At 42.6% G+C, this 24,249-nt stretch overlaps 1 protein-coding gene across 1 annotated transcript; it reads right to left on the reverse strand.

Moving 5' to 3' along the window:
* Positions 1-1,195: 1,195 nt before the first annotated feature.
* On the reverse strand, positions 1,196-11,342 carry LOC145411930 (uncharacterized). Its single transcript, XM_080281898.1, has 2 exons — positions 10,843-11,342; positions 1,196-1,202 (listed from the first exon to the last, which is right to left on the reverse strand). Exons 1-2 carry the CDS (start codon positions 11,340-11,342, stop codon positions 1,196-1,198), a joined length of 507 nt encoding a protein of 168 aa, XP_080138024.1.
* Positions 11,343-24,249: the final 12,907 nt, after the last annotated feature.

The following is a 24,249-nucleotide window of genomic DNA, read 5'->3' on the forward strand; positions in this document are numbered from 1 at the left end:
CCCTCTAGTTCCCACAGTCCATGCTCAAGATGCTTGGGAAGAACATGTCACATGAGGAATAAGGCATAATCATCACTTTATAATAAGATAAGGTCACTGTTAAAGAAACTGTCAGACTGGAGGTGCAACACTGCAGACTGAAGGCCGCATGTCATAGCCTGCCAGCCGCCTAACTCCTGTAAATAAAACCATGTTCTGGTCCACCACACAAGACTTCTAAGGTCACAGACACTCTTCTGAGGCGAGAAGTACACGAGGCCCCTGGCATAACAGCAGCAGAGTTACAAAGAAACCACTCTGATATCCTGCTCACGCCGCACCATTCATTAGCATCCCTGAAATAAGCTGAATTTGTCCGTTGTCATGACGTCAAGAAAACCCTCCTCACAAATCTCATTATCTATCTTTATCTCTTTTCTATCGCAACTTCAATGGTCGCTGCTTCTCCGAACTGTCTTCTTGCATCCCTCAACCTCTACGATGGGAGCGTAACACCCGTCTGGCAACAAACTCTCATTCGTTTTCTGTCCAACTCGTTAATGCAAGAGTTAACCGTTACTCCCAGTCCTGCAACAGGTCAACTTTGGAACTGTCTCCCTCTGTTTGTATTCGCTACTTCCTATGATTTCCAGTCTTTCAAACGCAGTGTGTCCAGGCATCTCGAAATGAACCGATCTTGAATTTGGCTCTCTTTTTTATTATTATGATTTTTTTTTTGGGGGGGAGGGGGAGGGGGGAGGAACGGTTTGTGGGCTCCTGGCATTTGGTTCTTTCTTCCTTGCATTAAAAAAAATAAAGAAAAATATAAAGTGCATATTTTATATCAGATTTGCCTACAGCTATCGACACTGGACGCGAGAGCAGTGGACAACGCCATGTGGAACGACGGCAGCTCATTCCAGTGTGCTAAACTGAGCAATGCAGGTAAGTCGTCCACAAACAGTCATCAGTTTCGACCAACAGTACATCAGGAAAACTACAAAACACCCTGACCATGTTACGATCTGGGCTGCTTCAGTGGTGCTACGGTGAGAGGCAGTTTGTATTTCCTCCCACACAATGTTACAATGAACAGTGATCGGTATTTGCAGGTGACAACACAGCATCTGCTCACGGTTCGTGACACTGGCGGATGTGATGATGCACCTTGTTACTGGTCCGGGAAAGAGCTCAAGCGATTAAGTGATAACAATATTCAAGATCTGTAATGGCCAGGGAAGAGCTCAAATCTACTGTAAATGCATATTGAAAATGTTTGGTTGTATATGAAAAAGAACCTTAATTCTCAAGATTCCGCATCTGTGCCATAACTACCAAACCATCAACAAGATGTGCATACAGGACTAAAGTGTGGAATGTTTTCTGAATCTGATTTCAAGCCAAACTGTCAGCAAATGGCCACAGACAATAAAGGCTGGACACTATGTAAATGGTTAGCAATACTTTATCATTTTTTTTTCCACAGTAAATAATTTGTGCCACAAAAAGTGGGAAGTACTCTAAAATTTTCTGTCCTGGGAGTACTATTGTTACTACTAAAATAGTCTACAGATGCTGCCGTCATCAGTATATGTATGTGTGTATGTATTTTTGCAAGTATATATGTAGGGCATTATACATATGCATGCATACATATATGCATTTATGTATGCACGCAGGTATACAGTATGGATGCATGTATATATTTGTAAGGTTAAGAATGTGTGTGCATGTCTATGCATTTTTGTATGCACGAATGAATGCATGTAAGTATTTGTGTATATACAGGTATGTATATATATGTACGTATTTATGTATGCATATATGTAGGGTTATGTATGCATATATGTATGCATGTATGTATGCATGTAAATATGCATGCCGGGCTAGTAAGTATCCTATGTATGTATGTGTTCTCGGATGTATCCTATGTATGTTCGTATAATCCCATGTGCGTGCCCAAACCCACAAAACGTGCTCCAGAAACGCGTGAAGGGTTTAGACAACAAAGCATTTAGACACTTGGCTGTGGACAATGTTTACACTGGGTCAACACACCTGCCTTATTGACCTCTTGTCAGGTGGGGCTACAAGGATGCTGAAAATATCGACATTTAATCACTTTCGTAGCATCAACATAAATCACGTTTTAAGTAGGTAAACACCGTGTAAAAATACCTTTGACATCAAGTACTTGCTGAACAATGTTATGTTGCAATTAAGCGGGAAAAATAATAATAATAATAATAATAATACTTAATTTCTCAAACACCGAGAAATACTGGGCTGTCTTTGATATTGTACTTTCCTAATTTATGTTTAGGTCGAAGCATAACATTGTTCAACAAGTAATTAACATAATATAAAAGCTATTTTCACACAATATTTTCCTCTATTAAATGTGTTTTGTCCTAATAGTACGAAAATGGTCGTTGTCGATATTTTGAACTTCCTTGTGGCCAACAGAGCCGAAGGTATGACGTTACCATGACAACCGCTGTGCTGGTTCAACACAAACATCAGACAAGCGGCTTTTACAATGTCGTCTCTTGTTTGTGTGTTCTGGGAGGAAGGCAGTCAATATGTAAGTGCGAAAACCACTATAAATGTGTTCATATATCAAGCTTCTCTTACTCTGGTGGTGTAATATTAGGTAAAGTTAAGGTAGCATCAAAGAAAGTGTACAAAACTAGCCTGTCGGGAATGTGTCAGGTTTGGTGGCAAACTTTTTCTCAGTATATATCCTTTCTTTATTTTATGACGATATTTAATCATTGCTGATAGAAATAAAGTTTCTTTATGCAACCATCTTTTGTTCTGACCTGCACAGGTTAAGTCGTTGAATATACTGCAATATCAGAAGATAAGTACAGTACTTTGGTCTTGTGTAACGCCTTATATACTGGCCAACCAACACCACGCTTTACTTCACACACACAAGGCCTAGGCGACGGTTTATGTAGCCCCCCCCCTCTCTCTCTCTCTCTCTCTCTTTCTCTCGTCTAGATACATACATACATACAGATAGATACATACTTACATACACACATACATAGATAAGCACAAGATTGGCGAATCGGATGTAAATAAAAGTTAGCATTTACACAGTGCCTGGAGATGGGAAGAAATGATTCCTTTTTTTTTTTTTTTTTTTTCCCCGTCGATAAAAGGTCAAGATCACGAATGATTTTTAAAGTTTGGGAATCTGTAACAACGTCTTGCTATATCACTCTATAGCCTACACCTATTTATACATATATGGAGAGAGAGAGAGAGAGAGAGAGAGAGAGAGAGAGAGAGAGAGAGAGAGAGAGAGAGAGAGAGAGATCGTAAAAAAGTAATAAAGGAGCTACAGTTTGCAGTTTCATGGAGCTTTTACACAGGGAGTATTTATTTCTATATTTTTGAGGTACTACCTCCGTATAATTTATTTAGTGTGTAAGTGTAGGGAGAGGGAAGGTGTGTGTGTGTGTGTGTGTGTGTGTGTGTGTGTGTGTGTGTGTGTGTGTGTGTGTGTCAGAGGTAGGCATTCCGCCAACCCTCCCTTAATCTCGTATATATCTTTTATATCTCTGCCAGGAACCGTGCTAAGTCTGCCATTCGCTCTGCTAAACATTATTTCATTTTTATTAAAAGTCCTTAACTCTCCAACTCAAACTCTCCCTGCTCCTTCTGGCACCTTGCCAAAAACCTTTCTAATAATTTTACGTCATCCTTCCCTACTTTTCTCCACTCTGATGGCTCTGTAGCTATTTCTTCAACTGATAAAGCATATCTCTTTCTCAGACGGTCAGACTTTCTCCTCCAGTTCTACCTTAGACGATTGCGTGCTGTTACTTCATTAATTCCCCCCCTCTGACTTCCTCATGGCTGACATTAAAGCGTCTTCACGTGATGTGTTTTCTCACATGACTGGCTTCAATACTAACAGGGCATATGGGCCTGATGAAGTCCCTCCTGTTGTTGTCAAGAACTGTGCTTCAGTGCTCACACCCTGCCTAAGTAAACTCTTTCGCCATTATCTGTCAACTTGTACCTTTCCTTCTTGCTGGAAGTTTGCTTTCAATCATCCCGTCCCAAAGAAGGGTGACCATTCCCAACCCTCTATCATCCACTTGCTTTAACATCCTGTATTTCTAAAGCTTTGCAGTCTATTTTTCACACACACACACACACACACACACACACACACACACACACACACACACACACACACACACACACACACACACACAATTTAAAACACCTTTCCTATCATAAATTTCTCTCTGATTTTCAGTGTGGGTTCCGCCAGGGACGCTTCACCCGCGATTATCTCACTCACCTTTCCTATTTCTGGTCATCCTCCTTTCGGGACTTTGGCAAATGCTTTGCCATTGCACGTGACATTTCAAAGGCTTTCGATCGAGTCTGGTATAAATCTTTAATTTCCAAACTGCCCTCTTAAGGTTTCTCCCCTTCTATCTGTGCCTTCATCTCTAGCTTCCTTACTGGTCGGTCTGTAGCTGTGTAGACGGTTACCGTTCTTCTCCCAGGACCATAAATGCTAGTGTTCCTCAGGGTTCTGCCCTATCACCGACTCTCTCCCTTCTAATCATCAGTGATCTTAGCTGTACATCTAACCCAATCCACTCACACGCTGATGACCACCCTTCACCTTTCCATCCACTTCTTGTAGCGTCCATCTCAGCAGTCGCTTCAACAAACAAGGGATGAGGCTATGGCACACTTAATGTCTAACTTGGCTCATATCTATCTTGGGGTAAAAATAATCTTTTCGTGTTTAATGCATCAGAAACTCTATTGATCCATTAGAATCTACCATAGGAATATTCTCTAATTTTTAACATGACACAACTCAATCCTGCATCATCTTTGAACACAAATAGGGTTTTATTCTCTTGGGATTTATCTTGGAAAGATCATTTTACCTCTTCTGTAAGATCTACATTCAAGATATTAAATGTGCTAAGCCGGCTCCGTGCCTCATAATTTTACCCCTGCACAGTTGTTGACTGTATACACGGGTTTTATTCCTTCCTGTGCAGAGTACAACTCTCATTTGTGGGGAGGCTCCACACATATAGCTCTTCTCAACAAGATGGAGTCAAAGGCTTTTCATATCATTAACTTTCCTTCTCTTACTGGCTCCCTTGACTCTCTCTCTCTCTCTCTCTCTCTCTCTCTCTCTCTCTCTCTCTCTTTCTCTTCACCGCACTGTTGCATCTATATCTCTTTTAAATCTCCACCTCACTGGTCACTGCTCCTCTTAACAGTCTGCTTGCATCTCTCCACCACTATGGCGGACGCGTAGCACCCATCTAACAGCAAACTGTGATCCCTCTTCTGTCCAGCTCTCTAATGCAATAGTTAACCGTTACTCCCAGCCCTTCGTGTATTCAACAGGTCAACTCTGGAACTATCTTCCTCTGTATTTCTTATTGCCTATGACCTCCAGCCTTTTAAATGCAGTGTGTCCAGGCACCTCGAAATGGACAGACATTGAATTTGGCTTCCTATAATCTTGTTTTAATTTTTGCTTGGAGAGAATACTCACTACAGACTTGTAGCCTCTGGTTCCTTCTTCCTTACAACACACACACACACACACACACCAAAACCAGCACAAAGGCCAGGTTTATTCCCACCATGTCTGCAGGTTTCATCCTTTAATGCATTACCCACGGATGGATCACTATTCTCCCTTCATGGTAACTTGACAGATTATCGTCCCTTTGCAACTTATTTCTCACCAGTCACTGCCAGCAAAGGACAATACTACAGTTCTACATTCTATACATTGCACTTTTTCGTGACTAGCATCACATTCTGGTGTTAATATATCAGCAGTCAGAATGTAGGGATGTCAGTTTCAGACCAGTTTAGAGTAAAAGGAATATAGCTTTACAACTGAGTGGAGAGGGACGCCTTCACGTGCTGGCACAGATATAACAAGGCGGGTCAACTGTCTGGTTATAAAATTGTCCCTTCAACCACTTCCTTATCCCCCGGAAGGAGGATGGTGGAGTACAGGAGGCCAACCCTTCAGCCAGCAGTCCACAGGGTTTACAGTTCAAAGCAGCATGGGGCTCAAAACAGCCACAGCCAAATGCTCTCTCTCTCTCTCTCTCTCTCTCTCTCTCGACCGCAGAGGTCAAATGCTGAAAGCCAACGCTGATAATAACGTTTTACTGAATGTCTGAATTACCACCATAATGAATATATATACCATGATGTGATGAGTGAAAATTATTAACATGCCCAGTATACAACATTACATCTTAGAGAGAGAGAGAGAGAGAGACTTACATAGCCAGTGAAATATTAAGAAGCGATAAAATCATTAGACAGATCTAGATATTAAACAGATAATGACAAAAAGCTAGATGGATGGGTGGATGAATATAGATAGATAGATAGATAGATAGGTAGATAGGCAGGTAGATAAATGGATAGGTAGATGGACCGATAGAAGAGAGAGAGAGAGAGAGAGAGAGAGATTACTGCCTTCCCCGGACACACAATAACTGGGTCATTTCTAGCTGATGAGTTACACTGTAGTACCATTCCCCATCTCCCCCCAGTGTAACCTGTCAGCCAGAAATGACCCACGATGTCCGGGTTGGGGCAGTGTCTCGGGTCCTTTCGTGTGCACCTGTATGTATGCTTGTGCGTCTGCTGACCAATAGGAGTCGAACGCGAGATCCTGTGTGTGTGTGTGTGTGTGTGTGTGTGTGTGTGTGTGTGTGTGTGAAATGAGTAGGACGGTAAGGCAGTGAGATGGGGTTCAAGCGGCCTCTTGTGGGTTCAAGCCTAAACCACTGACAGCAATGTGTTTGTGTCTTTATGTTGGTTTATTATACTCTCTCTCTCTCTCTCTCTCTCTCTCTCTCTCTCACTTCATCCATCCATCTATCAAGCTGTCTATGACATCTGTCTGTGTTTAATATCTATATATGTCTAATGATTTACCTCTTCCTAATATTTCAGGGACTATGTAAATCTCTCTCTCTCTCTCTCTCTCTCTCTCTCTCTCTCTCTCTCTCTCTCTCTCTCTCTCTCTCTCTCTCCAGCTTGTGATCGTCGTTTCAACAACAGACGCTCGATCGACGCTTCCAAACTGATGTGTGTGTGTGTGTGTGTGTGTGTGTGTGTGTGTGTGTGTGAGAGAGAGAGAGAGAGAGAGAGAGAGGCTCCTATAAGGTAAGGTACTGTTTTTCGCGTTACTTTTTGCAGTGTTATGGACGGATTATGTACGTTTTTCAAGGAAGTTTCTTTTACTGTTATCAAAGACTTTTTCGCTTCTTGTTTTCAGCTGTAATTTCTACGGCCTCCTGCCACGGCTTCCACCGATATATAACGAATGCATGCCACTGTCTTGCTGCAAGTCTGGGGTTTTCACGAAAACTTGGGGGAATTTTCCTGAATATTGTAATTTATTATTATTATTATTATTAGTTATTATTATTATTATTAAATAAATGACTGCCTCCGTCTACCTATGGTGCGGCAGGCGTTAAGTAATTCGTGTGGCAATCTGTGTGTGCGTGGGTGCGTGCGTGCGTGCGTTGGTGGGTCAGTGTGTCCGTGATAGTATTGTGGGTGCGATATCTCCTGAACCCCTTGACCAATTGCCACCAGAATTTTGTCAGTGATGCACTAGGAAGGAACGATGAACTGATTGGTTAAGCAAGGCCAGGGGTCAAAGGTCAAGGTCATATCGGTGTATGAGCGATATCTCCTTAATCCCTCGACGGATTTCGACCAGAGTTTTGTCAGTTATACAGTATGAAGGGATAATAAACTGATTAGATCACAGAGGTCAAGAGGTCAAAGGTCACATGAGTATAGACGTGGTATCTCCTGAACGCCTCGACGGATTTTGACTAAAATTTGGTCAGTGACAGTATGAAGGGCGGATAAACTGATTAGGTCAGCAGCGTCAGGGGGTCAAAAGTCAAGGTCATATGAGGTCGAATTTGTTCATTTTTAGTCTTTTTTCAACCCACAATGAACCCTGTCATGGAGGCTGTGTGGTGGGTTCGTACACAAGGCTTGGTGGAGGCATGTCAAGCGATGATTTGTGTCCACAGTTATGGCCTCCAGTTCTCGCCATTTAATTCGCCTAAGGAAAGATGTGTCGTACCAAAGGTGTTTATTAAGGATGTATCACACCCCTCCAGCAATACATCCTAACCTGAAGGTGTTTATTAAGGATGTATCACACCCACTTATATACATCCTAACCTGAAGGTGTTTATTAAGGATGTATTACACCCCTCCAGCATTTAAATACATCCTAACCTAAAGGTGTTTATTAAGGATGGATCACACCTCTCCAGCAATACATCCTAACCTGAAGGTGTTTATTAAGGATGTATCACACCCCTCCAGCAATACATCCTAACCTGAAGGTGTTTATTAAGGATGTATCACACCCCTCCAGCACTTATATACATCCTAACCTGAAGGTGTTTATTAAGGATGGATCACACCCCTCCAGCAATACATCCTAACCTGAAGGTGTTTATTAAGGATGTATCACACCCCTCCAGCAATACATCCTAACCTGAAGGTGTTTATTAAGGATGGATCACACCCCTCCAGCAATACATCCTAACCTGAAGGTGTTTATTAAGCATGTATCACACCCCTCCAGCATTTAAATACATCCTAACCTGAATAAACCGGTCAGGGGATGGAAGAAAATAAATGAAGACATCCCGGACTCAGTAGGTTAATGTACCGCTGTCTTCAGGTGGCTGTGCAGTGAATGACATGACAAACTGTTTCTCGTAACCCAAGAAACTTTTAACACTACTGGATGGTAACCATATCACCAATAGGACGCCTGCTGGGCTAGTGGGTTGAGGAGCTCCAACTGAATGGGGCTCGTAAGTGTTGCCATCCAAGGATTGGTTAGGTTTATTGGTTACTGCCTCTCAAGGAAGAGCGCCAGTGAACAATTTGAGTCGCCTCAAATGTTGTAACTGATCAACCTAGGTACAGTGGCCTATGCTCCTGATGAGGCAAAAAAGGATTGTGTGATAAACAGATTAATTATCAAACACATCTTCCACTTAGTGGTAGGTAGGGGCGCTCACCATCCACTCACTCAATGTAGTGCTATCCACTCACTCAATGTAGTGCTGCTCTTGGGTGTCTGCCCTTTCCGCTCCATCCTTCTTTCCTTCCATCTTCTTCTGTCTTTCTTTCCTTCCATCTTCTTCTGTCTTTCTTTCCTTCCATCTTCTTCTGTCTTTCTTTCCTTCAGTCTTTCCTCGTCCTTCTGCCTACGGGTGACTTTACACTCCCTCTTCTGTCTTTCATTCCTTCATTCTGTCCTCGTCCTTCTGCCTGTGGGTGACTCCACACTGAGTGACAAGCCAAATTGTTTCCTGTACACCCTATAAAAAAGGAATCGGGACCCTTACTGCACGATACAATATGCCACACCTCACGAAGGAATTTGAAGCCCCAACTGAGGTCTGGTGCGTGGTTGGTATCCCTGGTCTACTGAGCTGCCAGTTATCTGCGGTAACAACCTTGTGCGATTTAACCTGTTTTATAATGTCTCAGTATGGAGACTGTGCGTCATGAAATAAGTTATGCTTCACGATACACAGCAAGAATTATAGCAGAGTTGCGAGTAAGAGCACATTAGTAACTTATCTTGCCTCCTGGGGTAGATCTAAGGTGTAGACGATGATAAAATATTTTGTTATAAAAGCCTGACCGATCATATGCTAGAGTCCTAGGTATCATATGGGAAAGCCAAAGACAAGAGCATGGTTTATTGGTCGATATTAAAAGAAAACACGTCCTTAAGAATGAATGAATTACATTTATTTGCATCAGTAATTAATGTATGACCCCCCCACGTCAATAACACAGTTTAACCGACGTGTCATGGATGCACACACAGTTTCTAAAAATTTCTGTCCTGCTGGTCCTCGCATATGTTCGCATGACCTCATCACATGACCGAGTAATTGTTCTCTGGTACGGTAGTGGCAATCATGGATGTGACATCTGACTATTTCTGACCACACATGCTCGATCGGGTTGAGGTCTGGTGATTTTGGAGGGTGAGGCACGAGCGTAATGTATGGATGGTTCCGAAACCAATTCTTGACAACATTACTCGTGTGTATGGGTGAGTTGTCCTGGATAAGGAAGAATGGCGTGTCGTCAGGGTAGAGCAGCTGCTGCACAGACGGAAGAACCTCCTCCAATACTCCACGTATTTAGTTCCAGTGAATCTGCCTGGTCCTACGTCTGTCAACTCCCCAACGCCACTCGAGTGAATCCAGCCGAAACACCCAACAGTAATTCTGCCACTTCTTCGAGTTGCAACCACATGTTTCCTGTCATACCTAGGAACAAACAGTGGACAGTAAGGGACCATATAAATAAATAGTTGTTATGATGCGGCGATTTAGGTAACCTGGACCATACAGCCACGCCGAAATGTATACTCCTCACGTGAATTTAATTCTGTGTGGATTGATGTCAAATCCACTAGAAAGTGACCAGATCCTACAACAATCTTTACTCTAGCCCTGTGGAGGTGTTACCATATTATCAATTATCTAACATAATACGTATGAGAAAGTTACTTAGGATAGTGAGGTAACATACCAGCAGTAAATTTATATAACCACTTAAATAATCACATAATATAAAATAACCGATGGGTCACGAATGTAATATGTCACAAACACTCAAGAGAGAGAGAGAGACGAATGTAATATGTCACAAACACTCAAGAGAGAGAGAGAGAGAGAGAGAGAGAGAGAGAGACAGACAGACAGACAGACAGACAGAGACAGAGACAGAGACAGAAACAGAGAGAATTCATACCTTTCGTTCATTGGGCGCCACACCTTTGCAGTCACTATATCCTCAGTAGAAAATGTCTTCTCGTCACAGTATATGATGTTGTCCCAATATGCAGCAGGCTGGTCTGCATATTCCAAGGCATATTCCATACGTCGTTCCATGTCGGTTTCGGTGAGCTCCGGCTTTTTAGCTGGCATACGGCCATGGAGACCACGGGATTTATCGCGGTTTCGAATTGTCTGTGCTGTGCAGGTCAATCCAAGTTGTCGACGGATGGCTGTGGCAGCGGTGAACGAGTTACTGTCGACGATATTTGCAATCGCTGTGTCCTGATTTGGCGTTGTGCACCGAGGTCTGCCCGGTCCACGCTTATGCAAGACGTTCCCAGTTTCGTTGTGGCGTTGTATCCATCGGGCTACGGTGTTCTTTGACACGTTAAGCTGCCTGGCAATTTCGCCATTGCTGAGGCCCACTCCGTGTAATGTGACGATAGCTGCACGTGTCCTCTCTGAAGTTTTCATCACAGTTCTCATATCTGGTGAAATTTAAAAGCACCAATACACCTCCTACTGCTTCATTGCATGCTTTGCTCATTGCAGTTGAACCACTCCCGATACCAGCATTTTCGATACATTGTCTGCAAATCTTGCACCTCTTTTTTTAAGTGTTTATATCTCACATGAATGGCCCCGTACCCTTCACCCTCCCTCCACGATGAACCAATCTTATCGTGTTTATCATACTACTGATATGTGAATAATTCTCCATTTCATGATTCATTCCCTATGTCATACCGATCACAGCACTGAACTAAATAATGCTACTACTGTAATCACATACAATCTGCGATTATATGTAGCCTTATACTTTTTTACTTATTTTTTGAATAAGTTAACTTATTCATCCAACCGTTGTAATGGTGTATAATACAGTAGTGAGTTTATTTCCTTCCACTGTAAAATTTTATCATGTCCAGAGTGGTAACCCAGATTCGTTGGTTGCCAAGCACATATTGACTGCCAGTTATATTATTATTTAACCTGTTGGTAATGTTATACTGTTTAGAGGTTTACAAGCAAGTTACATATTCCTCGTTATCATTACTTCAAGACGACACGGAGCTAGGAGAACATCATCCTTTAAAACGCAGACACCTGCAAAGGGAGGGAGGAGGGGGAAGGCTTCAGGGGTACCAACCCCGCCACGTCTTCACGGCTTTCGTATCAGTGGTCATTGCGAGACGCATCAGCTCGTGGGGTCCCGATTCTTTTTTTATAGGGTGTACACCAGGAAACCACTTACTCTGCTGGGTGGTAACCATATAACCAAATTTTGGCGCCTGGTGGTTTTGTGGGTAATTATTGTGCTCCAATCGGATTGAGCCGTTGAAGGTTTATATCCAAGGGGTGGTTGGGGTCTATTGCTCACGTAATGCCACTCAGTGATGAGTGAGGTTGGTCACTCGCATCTTAAATGTCAGGACCAACTGCCTAGCCCCGGGCTCCTACGCTCCTCATGGGGTAACGTAGGATTGGATGATGGATGGATGGATGGATGGATCTTCCACTTCAGGTTGTTTCTTAGCAGTAGGGCTCCCGATGTTGTACGGATTAAAAAAAAAAAATGAAATCTATGATCGTGCCTACCTGCACTGCCTGGGACCTTATGGGGCCACCCTCCTGTTGGAGACTACTCCCGGGATACCATTTTACCCACTGAACCTACGTTCCTCCTTGAGTCCATTTCCCCAGGGATATATTCCCCATGGACCTGTTCCTACTGTGGACCTATTCACCCCATGGACCTGTTTCTACTGTGGACCTATTCACCCCATGGACCTATTCCTACTGTGGACCTATTCACCCCATGGACCTATTCCTACTGTGGACCTATTCACCCCATGGACCTATTCCTACTGTGGACCTATTCACCCCATGGTCCTATTCCTATTCTGGACCTATTCACCCCATGGACTCATCTTCCTACTACCCACCTACCCACTCATCCACCTATCCTGCCCACCCACCCACCTCCCCAAGCTACTCATCCATCCATTATGCCCAGCCTCCTACCCACCCACTCATCCACCCACACTGCCCCACCACAACCAAACACCCACACAACCCTGCCCATCCACCCACCTGACCCATCGCCCCACCACCTTACCCAACCAAGTACTTTTTTCACATCACATCCATCTAACATTCAATACACCAATACACCACATCACCATCCACTCACCATCAATACCATTACCACAATACAGTTCAGATAATACACCACATCGTCATCACAACCAAACCACCCATTACCACCACCATCACATCTCATCACCACATTACTGTTCTGTCATTTTGCTATATGACTCAGGCAATTTCTCACTACACAATATCATCACCATTTCATCCCTGTAACACCATCACCACCACCATGACAGCCACCCAACTCCCTCACCACACACCCACACACACACACACACAGCACAACACATTGCAAATCAGCACTGAATGACTTTATAGCATACCTTTGTCAGCTTTCCACCACACAATACAACCCTCCCACTACCACAGTATTATAACACACACACACACACACACACACACACACACACACACACACACACACACACACACACACACACACACACACACACACACACACACACACACACACACACACACACACACACAAAATCGAACTATACAAAAACACCCACCCTCCCACTCACTCCCAAACGAACTATACAAAACACCCGCCCTCACTCCCCGAGCGTTGGTGCAAATATACAAAAATAAAATAAAATTAACAGCCAACAAATAAAATCAGTAATACAAATAAAGCCTGAGAAGTCCTTAGGTGTGGTCAGATCTAAATAATTATGTCAAGCTGTGTACGTGTGTCTGTCTATGAGTTTGTTCGTTTCTTTCACGTGAAGGGTAATAAATATCGACCAAATTCTTTTGGCATTAAATAAATAAATAAATAGCTATCGCGCGAAAAGCTACGGCGCGAACTTGTTGGAAATCGCGACACGCAAAATATGCATAATAATTTTTTCGATTCATTGATCAGAATTGGCCACTGTGGGCTCAGTTACGGTATGGAAACAAAGATAATGGTATTTGCAAACACTGTATGATGGAAAGGCTGTTACTTATTCCCGCAAAGTTTTGCAGGCAAGCACTAGTAAAACATATAGAAAAGGCGGTAAAGAAATAACTAAGATTAAAAAAAGCTATGGTGAAGAAAATAAATAAAGGAATAAGTACTGGGTAAAAATGTTGTGCTATAGATGACTTAAGAAATAACTGAAACTGTCTTAGTTATGAAGAGCAGGGAGAGGGTGGGAGTTAGGAGTGGAGGGTATGTGTGGGAGGAGGAGGAGGAAGATAGGAAGACAATGAGAGAGAGAGAGAGAGAGAGAGAGAGAGAGAGAGAGAGAGAGAGAGAGAGAGAGAGATTAAATGTCTGACTTTCTCGGACTGTCTTCTAAGTGGTTCTGAAAACGTCGTAACACCTATATCTCGGCGTTGTATTCCCCCTACGGCACCTTAATACCTTCTTGTATGTTTATCCATCTGTCTTTCTATCTATCTCTCTATCTATCTATCTGTTGCCAGACTCCTTTGTGTCGTATGGGATGGTCACGACAAATCGCCTCCCCGTCGCCCTGCCGTCTGCTATTTGGCTGCCCCCCTCCTATTCCCACCCTCCTCTCTATTAAATATCTCCATTCTACCCTTCCGTCTCATCCTTGGTCTACCACTCCTCTCCCCCTCCACCTCACTCACATACACTCTTCTAGTCAGTCTCTCATTCTCCATCCTCTCCCACTCCACCTCACTCACGTACACTCTTCTAGTCAGTCTCTCATTCTCCATCCTCTCCCTCTCCACCTCACTCACATACACTCTTCTAGTCAGTCTCTCATTCTCCATCCTCTCCCCCTCCACCTCACTCACATACACTCTTCTAGTCAGTTTCTCATTCTGCACACCATCTCAAAGTATTACTATTACCACTTGTCACATCCACACCACCACAACGCTCCTTTACTTCCTCATTTGTCTTTTGTGTCACTGATACAAACCATCACGGGAGAGCAAGACTATCTATCTATCTATCTATCTGTAACCCGACGCCCTAATCTAGCAAAGAGTGGCCGCAGACAAAACGCCTCCAAGTCGCTGTCACCTACCATTTGACCGCCCTCTCGCAACTCACTCCATATCAAATATTAACTTTACTAGTATTAACAAGTGCTGAGCAAAAATAACTCGCTAGTGAAGAGGTGTTAGGAACCAAAGCCACTGTCTTTCTCCCTCCTTCCCTCCATCTCACCTATCTCTCCTCTCAGTTATTCCTTCTGTCCACATCTATTCTTGCCATCTCCCCATCCTCTCTCTCTCTCTCTCTCTCTCTCTGAGTCTGGCTGCAGGGAAGTGGAGATGGAGTATGAAAAATATTTATGGAGTTTATCAGGGATTTTAAGCGAGGAAGAAGAAGGAGCAGGAGGAGGAGGAGGAGCAGGAGGAGGAGGAGGAGGAATTCCATTTATGCCTACTGACCGAACAAGGGTTACGTTATTCATTTTCCATTTCTTCCTCCTTTTCTAAGTTTTCCTCCTCCTCTTCTCCATCTCTTCTTCCTCCTTCTCCTCTTCCTCCATCTCCCCTTCCTCCTCCGTCTCCTCTTCTTCCTCCTCCTCCTTCTCTTCTCCTTTCTGGCATAACGAGTGACCAAGGGAGTTCTCTCTCTCTCTCTCTCTCTCTCTCTCTCTCTCTCTCTCTCTCTCTCTCCATACGATCAATACATAGATAACGATGCCATATAATCTAAGTAGGTTATGTAGGTAGGTAGGTAGACAGGTAGGTAGGTAGGTAGGCCGGTAGGAACAAAGGTACAAAGTACAAAGGAAAGCAAACAGCAACAGACCTTATGGTCCTTTCGAGGCTGTTTGGTACAGAGTAGACTGTGACTACAAGATCTAACTCTACATGCTGAAGGATAAGGATCGTAAAGCAAGAAGGCTCCCCCCGCCTCCAAACCCTCCAGCCAAAACTGGCAAGAAAAAGTGAGAAAAACCACAGCGCACCATGGAAAAACTGACATGGAAATTTCATAGGAAAGACTGAAAAGGAAAAGCTACATTCTATAATACATTATCTAAAAGTTACCAGTATGAATAACCTGAAAGAGAAAGTAGTAAAGTACAATGAGTAATCTAATAAATAAATAACTAATGCATGTCGCTGTACAGGTACGTTGAGTTGACGGGGCGTCTGCGGACACAGTGTGAAAATTGCACAGTGCACAGTGTGGATATTCAGGGGTGGTGTGGCAGCCTTGCCTGGCGCTATTAAGGTAGGCAGTAGCCAATCAGGCCCCAGCTCCATTTATTCCACTGAGACTAGGAACTTTCCCATGCGGGACAAGCAAACAAGTCACCTCCTGAAGCAGTGACCCCTGGTACATTAAAAAAATCCCGATGGTGGCCACGTAACTAAGAGGGACCCTCAGTGATCCACAGCCCATCACAGGTAAAAAGTATGAGCAGTGACCGTTAACTCAGGGCTATCTGTGCATATACTATATTTGCATTTAATTAATTGATCCAGGCTCTAAAAAACTAGAATAAAATAAAACAGAAAATTATACATACACAAGTGTTTTATTCAGGAGTAAACATATTTAGCTGAGGGTTGGATGCCAAATACTTATCCAGGCGACCTTTAAAGGTTTGTATTGTATTACAATCTATTACGTCGGAGGGCAATTTATTCCATATATTTACAACTCCATTGAAGAAGAAATGCTTAGCTTCATGCGACTGGAATCGATCGCCAATTATTTTATGCCCATTGCCTCTAGTGTAGTTCGAGTGATGAACTGTGAAGTATTTATCGACAGCCATGTTATCATGTCCTTTGAATATCTTGAATACTTGAATTAAATCTCCTTGTATCCTCCGTTTTGTTAGGGTAGAGATTCAGGGCTTCTAAACGTTCCTCATACAGTTTATTTCTCAATCTAGGTATCATCTTTGTCATCCTTCACTGCACTCTTTCAAGCTTTTCCATATCCTTTTTATATTACGGTGACCAAAACTGAATGCAATACTCCAAGTGTGGGCTTACTAAGGAATTATACAAAGTAAGGACGATATTATCGGATTTATATTCAAATGCTCTGACTATGAACCCAATCAATTTGTTGACTTTTTTCACAGCTTCTGTACATTGTTTGCTTGGTTTCACATCATTTGTTATTATAACTCCTAAGTCTTTTTCATGGTTTATCCTATCAAGCTGGACATTATTCATGCTATAACTTGCTCTTACATTTTTACTGCCAATGTTTAACACTTTGCATTTATTAATATTGAAATCCATTTGCCAGACTTGGGCCCAGTTAAATAGTTGATCAAGATCTCTCTGAACTGCCTGTCTTTGCAGTGCTGTATCTGCTCTGTTACCTATTTTAGTATCATAAGCAAATTTTGAAATCTTACAACACAATCCTTCGTCAATATCATTCATATATAAGAAAAGAATAGGACCTAACACTGAACCCTGCGGCACTCCTCTTGTAACGTTTATCCAGTCTGACTCTTTTTCCATTTATTACAACTCTTTGCTTTCGTCCGGTGAGCCAATCTTCTACCCATCCGAGAACACTGCCACTGAAACCATGTGCCTTTAGCTTCTGAAGGAGTCTTTTGTGTGGAACTTTGTCAAAAGCCTTATGAAAATCGAGGTAGACCACATCAACAGATTTAGTCTCGTCATACATGTTCAGTATATCATTGAAAAAGTCCAGCAGATTCGTGAGGCAAGAGTGATTATTACGAAAACCATGTTGCGAATCTTTTATGAGATTGTTTCTTTGTAAGTGTTTTACAAACTTGTCTCTGATAATAGTTTCAAGCAATTTGCAAACCACTGATGTTAAATTAATTGGGCGGTAGTTTTCTGGTTGGGCTCTGCTGCCCTTTTTGATTATTGGGGTTACGTTAGCAAGCTTCCATTCATGTGGCACCTTATTGCTCTAAAGTGATAAGTTAAAAAGTTCAGCTAAAGGCTCTGATATTTCATTTTGTAGTTCCTTCAATACACGTGGTGATATTTTGTCCAGTCCTGGTGCTTTATTCTCTTTTAATCTGTTTATTGCAAGCAGTACGTCGCGATCGCTCACTGTAATGTCAGTGATTATGTTGCCCTCTTCTATAGGAATGGGGGAAACAGTAGGAATTGTATGTATATTTTCTGTTGTAAATACTGACGCGAAGAAAGTACTAAGAATTTTCGCCATCATAGTTTCATCATCAGTGTGCTCTCCGTTATCTGTGACTAAGGGACCGATTGATGGAGTTATTACCTTTTTGCTTCTTATGTAACTGAAAAATTCTTTGGGATTTGATTTACTGATACTTGCAATATGTGTCTCAAGGTTTTTCTTACTGCATTTAATTAATTTTTTGGCATTTCGTCGAAGGGCATCGTATTCATTTTTATCACTTTGACTCTTTGTGGCATTATGATTCTTATATGCAAGATTTTTTGCTTCTAAACAGTGTTTAATGTTGGAGTTCCACCATTTGGGTTTAGAATTTTTGGCGGGCCTTCTGTTGCACATAGGAATACATAATTTGATGGCACTGTTGAGAGTTTCTGTAAAGTAACTCCACACGTCATTGATATCTAAAGTTTCGACAATGGGGTGCCAGTCAACTGCACCTGCAATTGCCTTTAATTTCTTAAAATTTGCTCTCTTAAAGTCGGACACTTTCTCACAACTGGCCTTGACACTGTCTTCATTGAATTTAATGTTAAATGTAACTACTATGCGTTTCAGGGGCCTTGACCCATCGTTTTTCGCAGATATCTGCGAAACAAACGTCAGGATCAGTATGGCATATTACCACGGCCTGTTTCACACCCTGCTCTAATTTTAGGCACTATAGTGCATTGCCAAATGTACTTGATTACGGCGTTTACTCTTGACTGTGATAACGTCGTATCCTTCAGCCGACACGGCATTCGAACAGGTGAGGCGTGACTCAGTTGTGACGTCACCAAATACACTACCCCTCCCTACTCCCTCACTCCTCTCTCTCTCTCTCTCTCTCTCTCTCTCTCTCTCTCTCTCTCTCTCTCTCTCTCTCTCTCTCTCTCTCTCAATTGCGGTTTTACAACCACAACGACAACGTAACATGTTGGACATGGCAGTGACGAGGCAAGTTTCTTCATAGAATGCGGGAATAAGCCTAATGCTGCCCACTGCCCGTGGCTCACCATGTTAACGTATACCGTACGTCGAGGGAAGAGGGAGGAGGGTGGGGAAGGAGGGGTAGTGTATTTGGTGACGTCACAACTGAGTCACGCCTCACCTGTTCGAATGCCGTGTCGGCTGAAGGATACGACGTTATCACAGTCAAGAGTAAACGCCGTAATCAAGTACATTTGGCAATGCACTATAGTGCCTAAAATTAGGGCAGGGTGTGAAACAGGCCGTGGTAATATGCCATACTGATCCGACTGTTTGTTTCGAAGATATTTGCGAGAAACGAGGGGTCAAGGCCCCTTAAACGCATAGTATGCGATGATCACTTGTACTAAATTCTTCTCCTACAATAACATTACTCACTACATTTTCTGATGTAGCTAAGACAAGATCTAGGATGTTAGCTCCATGTGTTGGATAATTTACAAATTGATATAAAGAACTTTCTTGCAAATTTGTATATAGGTCTGATCCTGTGTGTGAGGATAGGGCTTCCCCCCATTTTGGAACTGGTAAATTAAAGTCACCAAATATTACAGTGCTTTGCATACAAGATAGTTCGGCAATTTGATTGTAGATTTCATTATCGATGTTGAGTGGTCGACCAGGTGGACGATAAATTAACCCAAGAGTGATTTTATGACAATATTCATTTCTAAGCTGAATATAAATAGTGTCGATGTTTTCAATACATGGCTTGGTAATTTCGACTGGATGAAATCCTGATTTAACTATATAACAACGCGCCGCCCCTGCTCGATTCTTCCTTTCACAACTGAAAATGTCATAGCCTGATAAATTGAACTCTGCTAGAATATCTCTCTGCTCAGAATTTAGTCACGATTCTGTTACTCCAATTACATCATAATCTTCGGTAAAGGCAAAGGCCTCTAAATCAGAAAATTTATTACGTAGACTACGAGCATTTGCAAGGATTGCTTTAATGTGCTTTCTTTTCTGATGTGGGGAGCTTCCATTATTTATTGATTTATCAGATCGTATGACATCTACGTTAGCCTCCCGTGATGACAGGTAGGTAGGTACATTGGATAGTTTAAGTAATTACAGAAGGTAGCTCAGGTAGGTAGGTAGGTAGGCAGGTAGGAACGTAGGTAGATTGACAGGTAGGTAGGTACACTGGATAGTTCAAGTAATTACAGAAGGTAGCTCAGGTAGGTAGGTAGATAGGTAGGTAGGCAGGTAGAAACGTAGGTAGATAGATAGAGAGGTATGTACAATGGGTAGTTTAAGTAATTACAGTAGGTTGCTCAGGTAGGTAGGTAGGTAGGTAATTAGAGCATCGAAGCAGGCAGGCAGGTAGGTAGATAAGTAAGTAATCAGAACATGAAAGTAAGTAGATAGGTAGATAGGTAGACCGCTGGCGCAGGTAGTCTGGATGACGGTCCAAGACACCTGCTCCCTATGGTGGGTGGCAGAAGGAGGAGATCCTGTGGGCACTCCTCCTATAGTAGATCCGGTGGACCCTACTGTGCCGCTGTTCCACTGGGGTAGAGTAGGACTGTGAGCTCTGGTGGTTGCTCTTCCTCTTGTGGAGGCAGGTCCAGTGGACACTGCTACCGAGGGCCTACTTGTCAAAGGGCAAGTCCCACCACGATTCTGGCGAGCTCTCTCCCCGTCAAAGGGTCAGTGCACTTCCTGGGGGTCTGGTTGCGTGATAAAGGGGCATAGGGTCACGGGGGAGATGAGTCGTTGTGGCGCGGGGCACCAATGCGTCTCCCCGTTGCCTCCTCTTTGGGTGGGGGTCACCTCCCCATGTCCTCCTCCTGGGGTTGTGGTGTCGGGATCACTCCTCCGAGTGGGTATTTCACAAACCTAATTGAAATATTTATTGTTGTAAAGGTTACTTAACCTTACAGACTAACCTAAATGACCACCAAACTAAACTTACCTCATACTAAGAAAACAAATATAACCTAACCTAACAGATTAACCGAACTGACTAACATACTAACCTAACCTGATACTAAGAGAACGAACGTAACTTAACCTAATAGATTAATCTATGTAACACACTAACCTAACCTGATACTAAGAGAACGAACGTAACTTAACCTAATAGATTAATCTACGTAACACACTAACCTAACCTGATACTAAGAGAACGAACGTAACTTAACCTAATAGATTAATCTACGTAACACACTAACCTAACCTGATACTAAGAGGACGAACGTAACTTAACCTAATAGATTAATCTACGTAACACACTAACCTAACCTGATACTAAGAGAACGAACGTAACTTAACCTAATAGATTAATCTACGTAACACACTAACCTAACCTGATACTAAGAGAACGAACGTAACTTAACCTAATAGATTAATCTATGTAATAAACGAACCTAACCTGGAAGCGAAGCTTGGACCTTGTTGGAAGGACACAACAGTGAGAGCAGTGGAAATGAGTTATTTGAGAGGAGCATGTGCAGGTACATGGAGAGACAGACTGACAAATATGGAAGTGGAGGAGTGTTGCGGTGTGAATGAGGATGTGATAGAAAGCGTTATGAGAAATACACTGCGTTGGTTTGGCCATGTGGAGAGGAAGGAGCACGAGAGACTGACAAGGAGAGTGTATATGAGTGAAGTGGAGAAAGGGAAGAGGTAGGGGGAGAACAAAGAGGGGGCGGAAGGGTGCAGTGGAGAGGTATATGAGAGACGGGGCGTGAGTTGGTAGGAAGGGCAGCGAAATGGCTGGGGACAGGGAGACGTGAAGGCGATTTACTTGTGGCCACCCCTTACGGGATTCAGACATCCGTATATATATAAAAAGTGACAGATGAAGGGTTTACTGATCGAATTCAACGCTAGTCACGAAAAAGTGTTATGGAATACATGTAGAGCCCTGGCACTGCCTTTGAGAGAGGAGCCATATAACCGCTATTTACTCTAACTTGGTCTAAAACGGCAAGCTCTTCATCTTGACTATTGAGCAGCTAGAAAAGATAATTGCTCGAATTTGGTGCCAGTCACGAAGAAGTGCAAAGGAAAAGGTGAAGAGCCGTGGCCTTGTCTTTTTCTGCCACTGAGTCAGCCATTTTCACCATTGGAAAGGCCGAACCAAACTTAATAAATTAATCACCGTCCAAGCCGGGATACGATTCCGAGCCAGGGGTGAAATTCTCGACCATACTTACGATCGATTCTTTGTCGTAACTTGGGTTTGTTTTTTGCAGGGAGAACAAGAGACACGGGGGGGGGGGGGTAGTATGGTGTTGTGATGGAGGTGGTATATTATTATGAAGTGAGTATGTAGGTGTTTTTTCATTGTCTGTGTTAGAATATCTGGAGGTGGGATATTGTTATAGAAGATTTGATAATGTCTGTATGGTGATTGTTTTATGTGCCTAGGTGTGTTGTGTGTGTCATATAACAGCAGAGGTGTTGTGTACTGGAACAAGCTAATGCATAGAATTGTATGCTCCTTATATGAAGATAGTCTCTCACTTGGAGGGCTTTAATATCAGATGGTAAGTGACATAAGGAAGGGAATTTGGTGCAGTCAGTGGTGATGGGTAGGGAGTTGTTATGTACGATTTGCAAAGATGTTGTGGGTGTCAGATAGGATGGGAGCCAATTCTGGGGAGAGGGGGGGTGGAGTGCAGATTATCACTTATATAAATATTGTCTTTTAGAGTAAGGAGAATGCTTCTTTTTGTGCTCAAAGTCTGGCCCTGTAGTTGGCCTGAGTGCACTGAGTCTGGGGGTGCACCGCCTCTTGTCTAGTACATGGTCCTTGAAGGTGAGTCTGATTTTATGTCTCTCTAAGAATGTTAGTGCACGAGGTGTATCACACGTACATTGTTAAATAATGTGATGTTGGGGGGAGTACCTGTGATTATGCTTGCAGCTGGTGGCGAGTGTGCTGGTGGATTTGGCTGGATGATTTTCAACCAGTTATCCTTAACTCAAGTCTGCAGTGTGTTGAGGTAGTCCTGTTGCAGTGTACAGGCTGTGTCTGCATTGTGTTGAGGTAGTCCTGTTGCAGTGTACAGGATGTGTCTGCAGTGTGTTGAGGTAGTCCTGTTGCAGTGTACAGGCTGTGTCTGCAGTGTGTTGAGGTAGTTCTGTTGTAGTGTACAGGCTGTGTCTGCAGTGTGTTCAGGTAGTCCTGTTGCAGTGTACAGGCTGTGTCTGCAGTGTGTTGAGGTAGTCCTGTTGCAGTGTACAGGCTGTGTCTGCAGGGTGATTTGTGCTTGTTGTGGTGATGTTATCTGCAGATGAGACAATATATGTGGGTGGTTGGGGTGGATGAATATTATATATGTATAGGTTGAAGAGTGTTGGTGGGAGATCTGAGCGCTGTGCAACTCTGATGGGGAAATTTCGTGTTGGTGATGGGTTGGCCGAGATTGTAACATGTGCTTGTCTACCAGGCAAGTAAAAGGCAAGCCAGCGCTTGGTGTTCTCCATGTTTGTGTTGTGTATTTAGGTGATTAGTTTGCGTTGATGGACGGCATCAAAGGCTTTACTAATATTTGTTGTTGTGAGTAGTGTGCGCTGTGCGGGTAGAATGATAAGGTGTAACGTGCAAACTTAGGAACTAAAGAAAACGTGTTACTAGTATAGTTGGCCAGCTTGTAATATATGTGACGTATCACAAAATGAGTGATATATATATATATATATATATATATATATATATATATATATATATATATATATATATATTATTATATACTGCTGAGCTGTGAAGACGAGTTCAAGAACTGGATTAGAAGTGATTTTGAGAATGTTGCAGTATCTCTTGCCTAGTGATTTATCTTTCACACTGCACCTCATTATCCTTTTGTTATTGATGCAACTACATCAGCACTAAAGGTCTATAAATAACATACAAGAGAGTTAAATGTATTCTGCCAAATAAATCGCTAAGAAAGACGTGCAAGGAAGCCTGCAATAGAACCAAAATATTAGGCATAGTAGTAAAGTGGTTAATGAAGGCTATATCTAATCCCTCCAGTTTAAAATGTCTCATTTATGGTGAATATAATCGTCTGGATGTGGACGAAATTATATATAAAGTACGTAGCTAGATTATATGAATTTTTGTAAAGAAAATGGGATTAAGTGTTTATAACAGAAATCCAAATATTTTACTGGTTGACTAAGCTAACGATGGAC

The sequence above is a fragment of the Coenobita brevimanus genome, chromosome 91 (assembly GCF_032717465.1).
Source record: "Coenobita brevimanus isolate Jiangsu-jjx chromosome 91, ASM3271746v2, whole genome shotgun sequence".
NCBI classification, from domain to species: domain Eukaryota; kingdom Metazoa; phylum Arthropoda; class Malacostraca; order Decapoda; family Coenobitidae; genus Coenobita; species Coenobita brevimanus.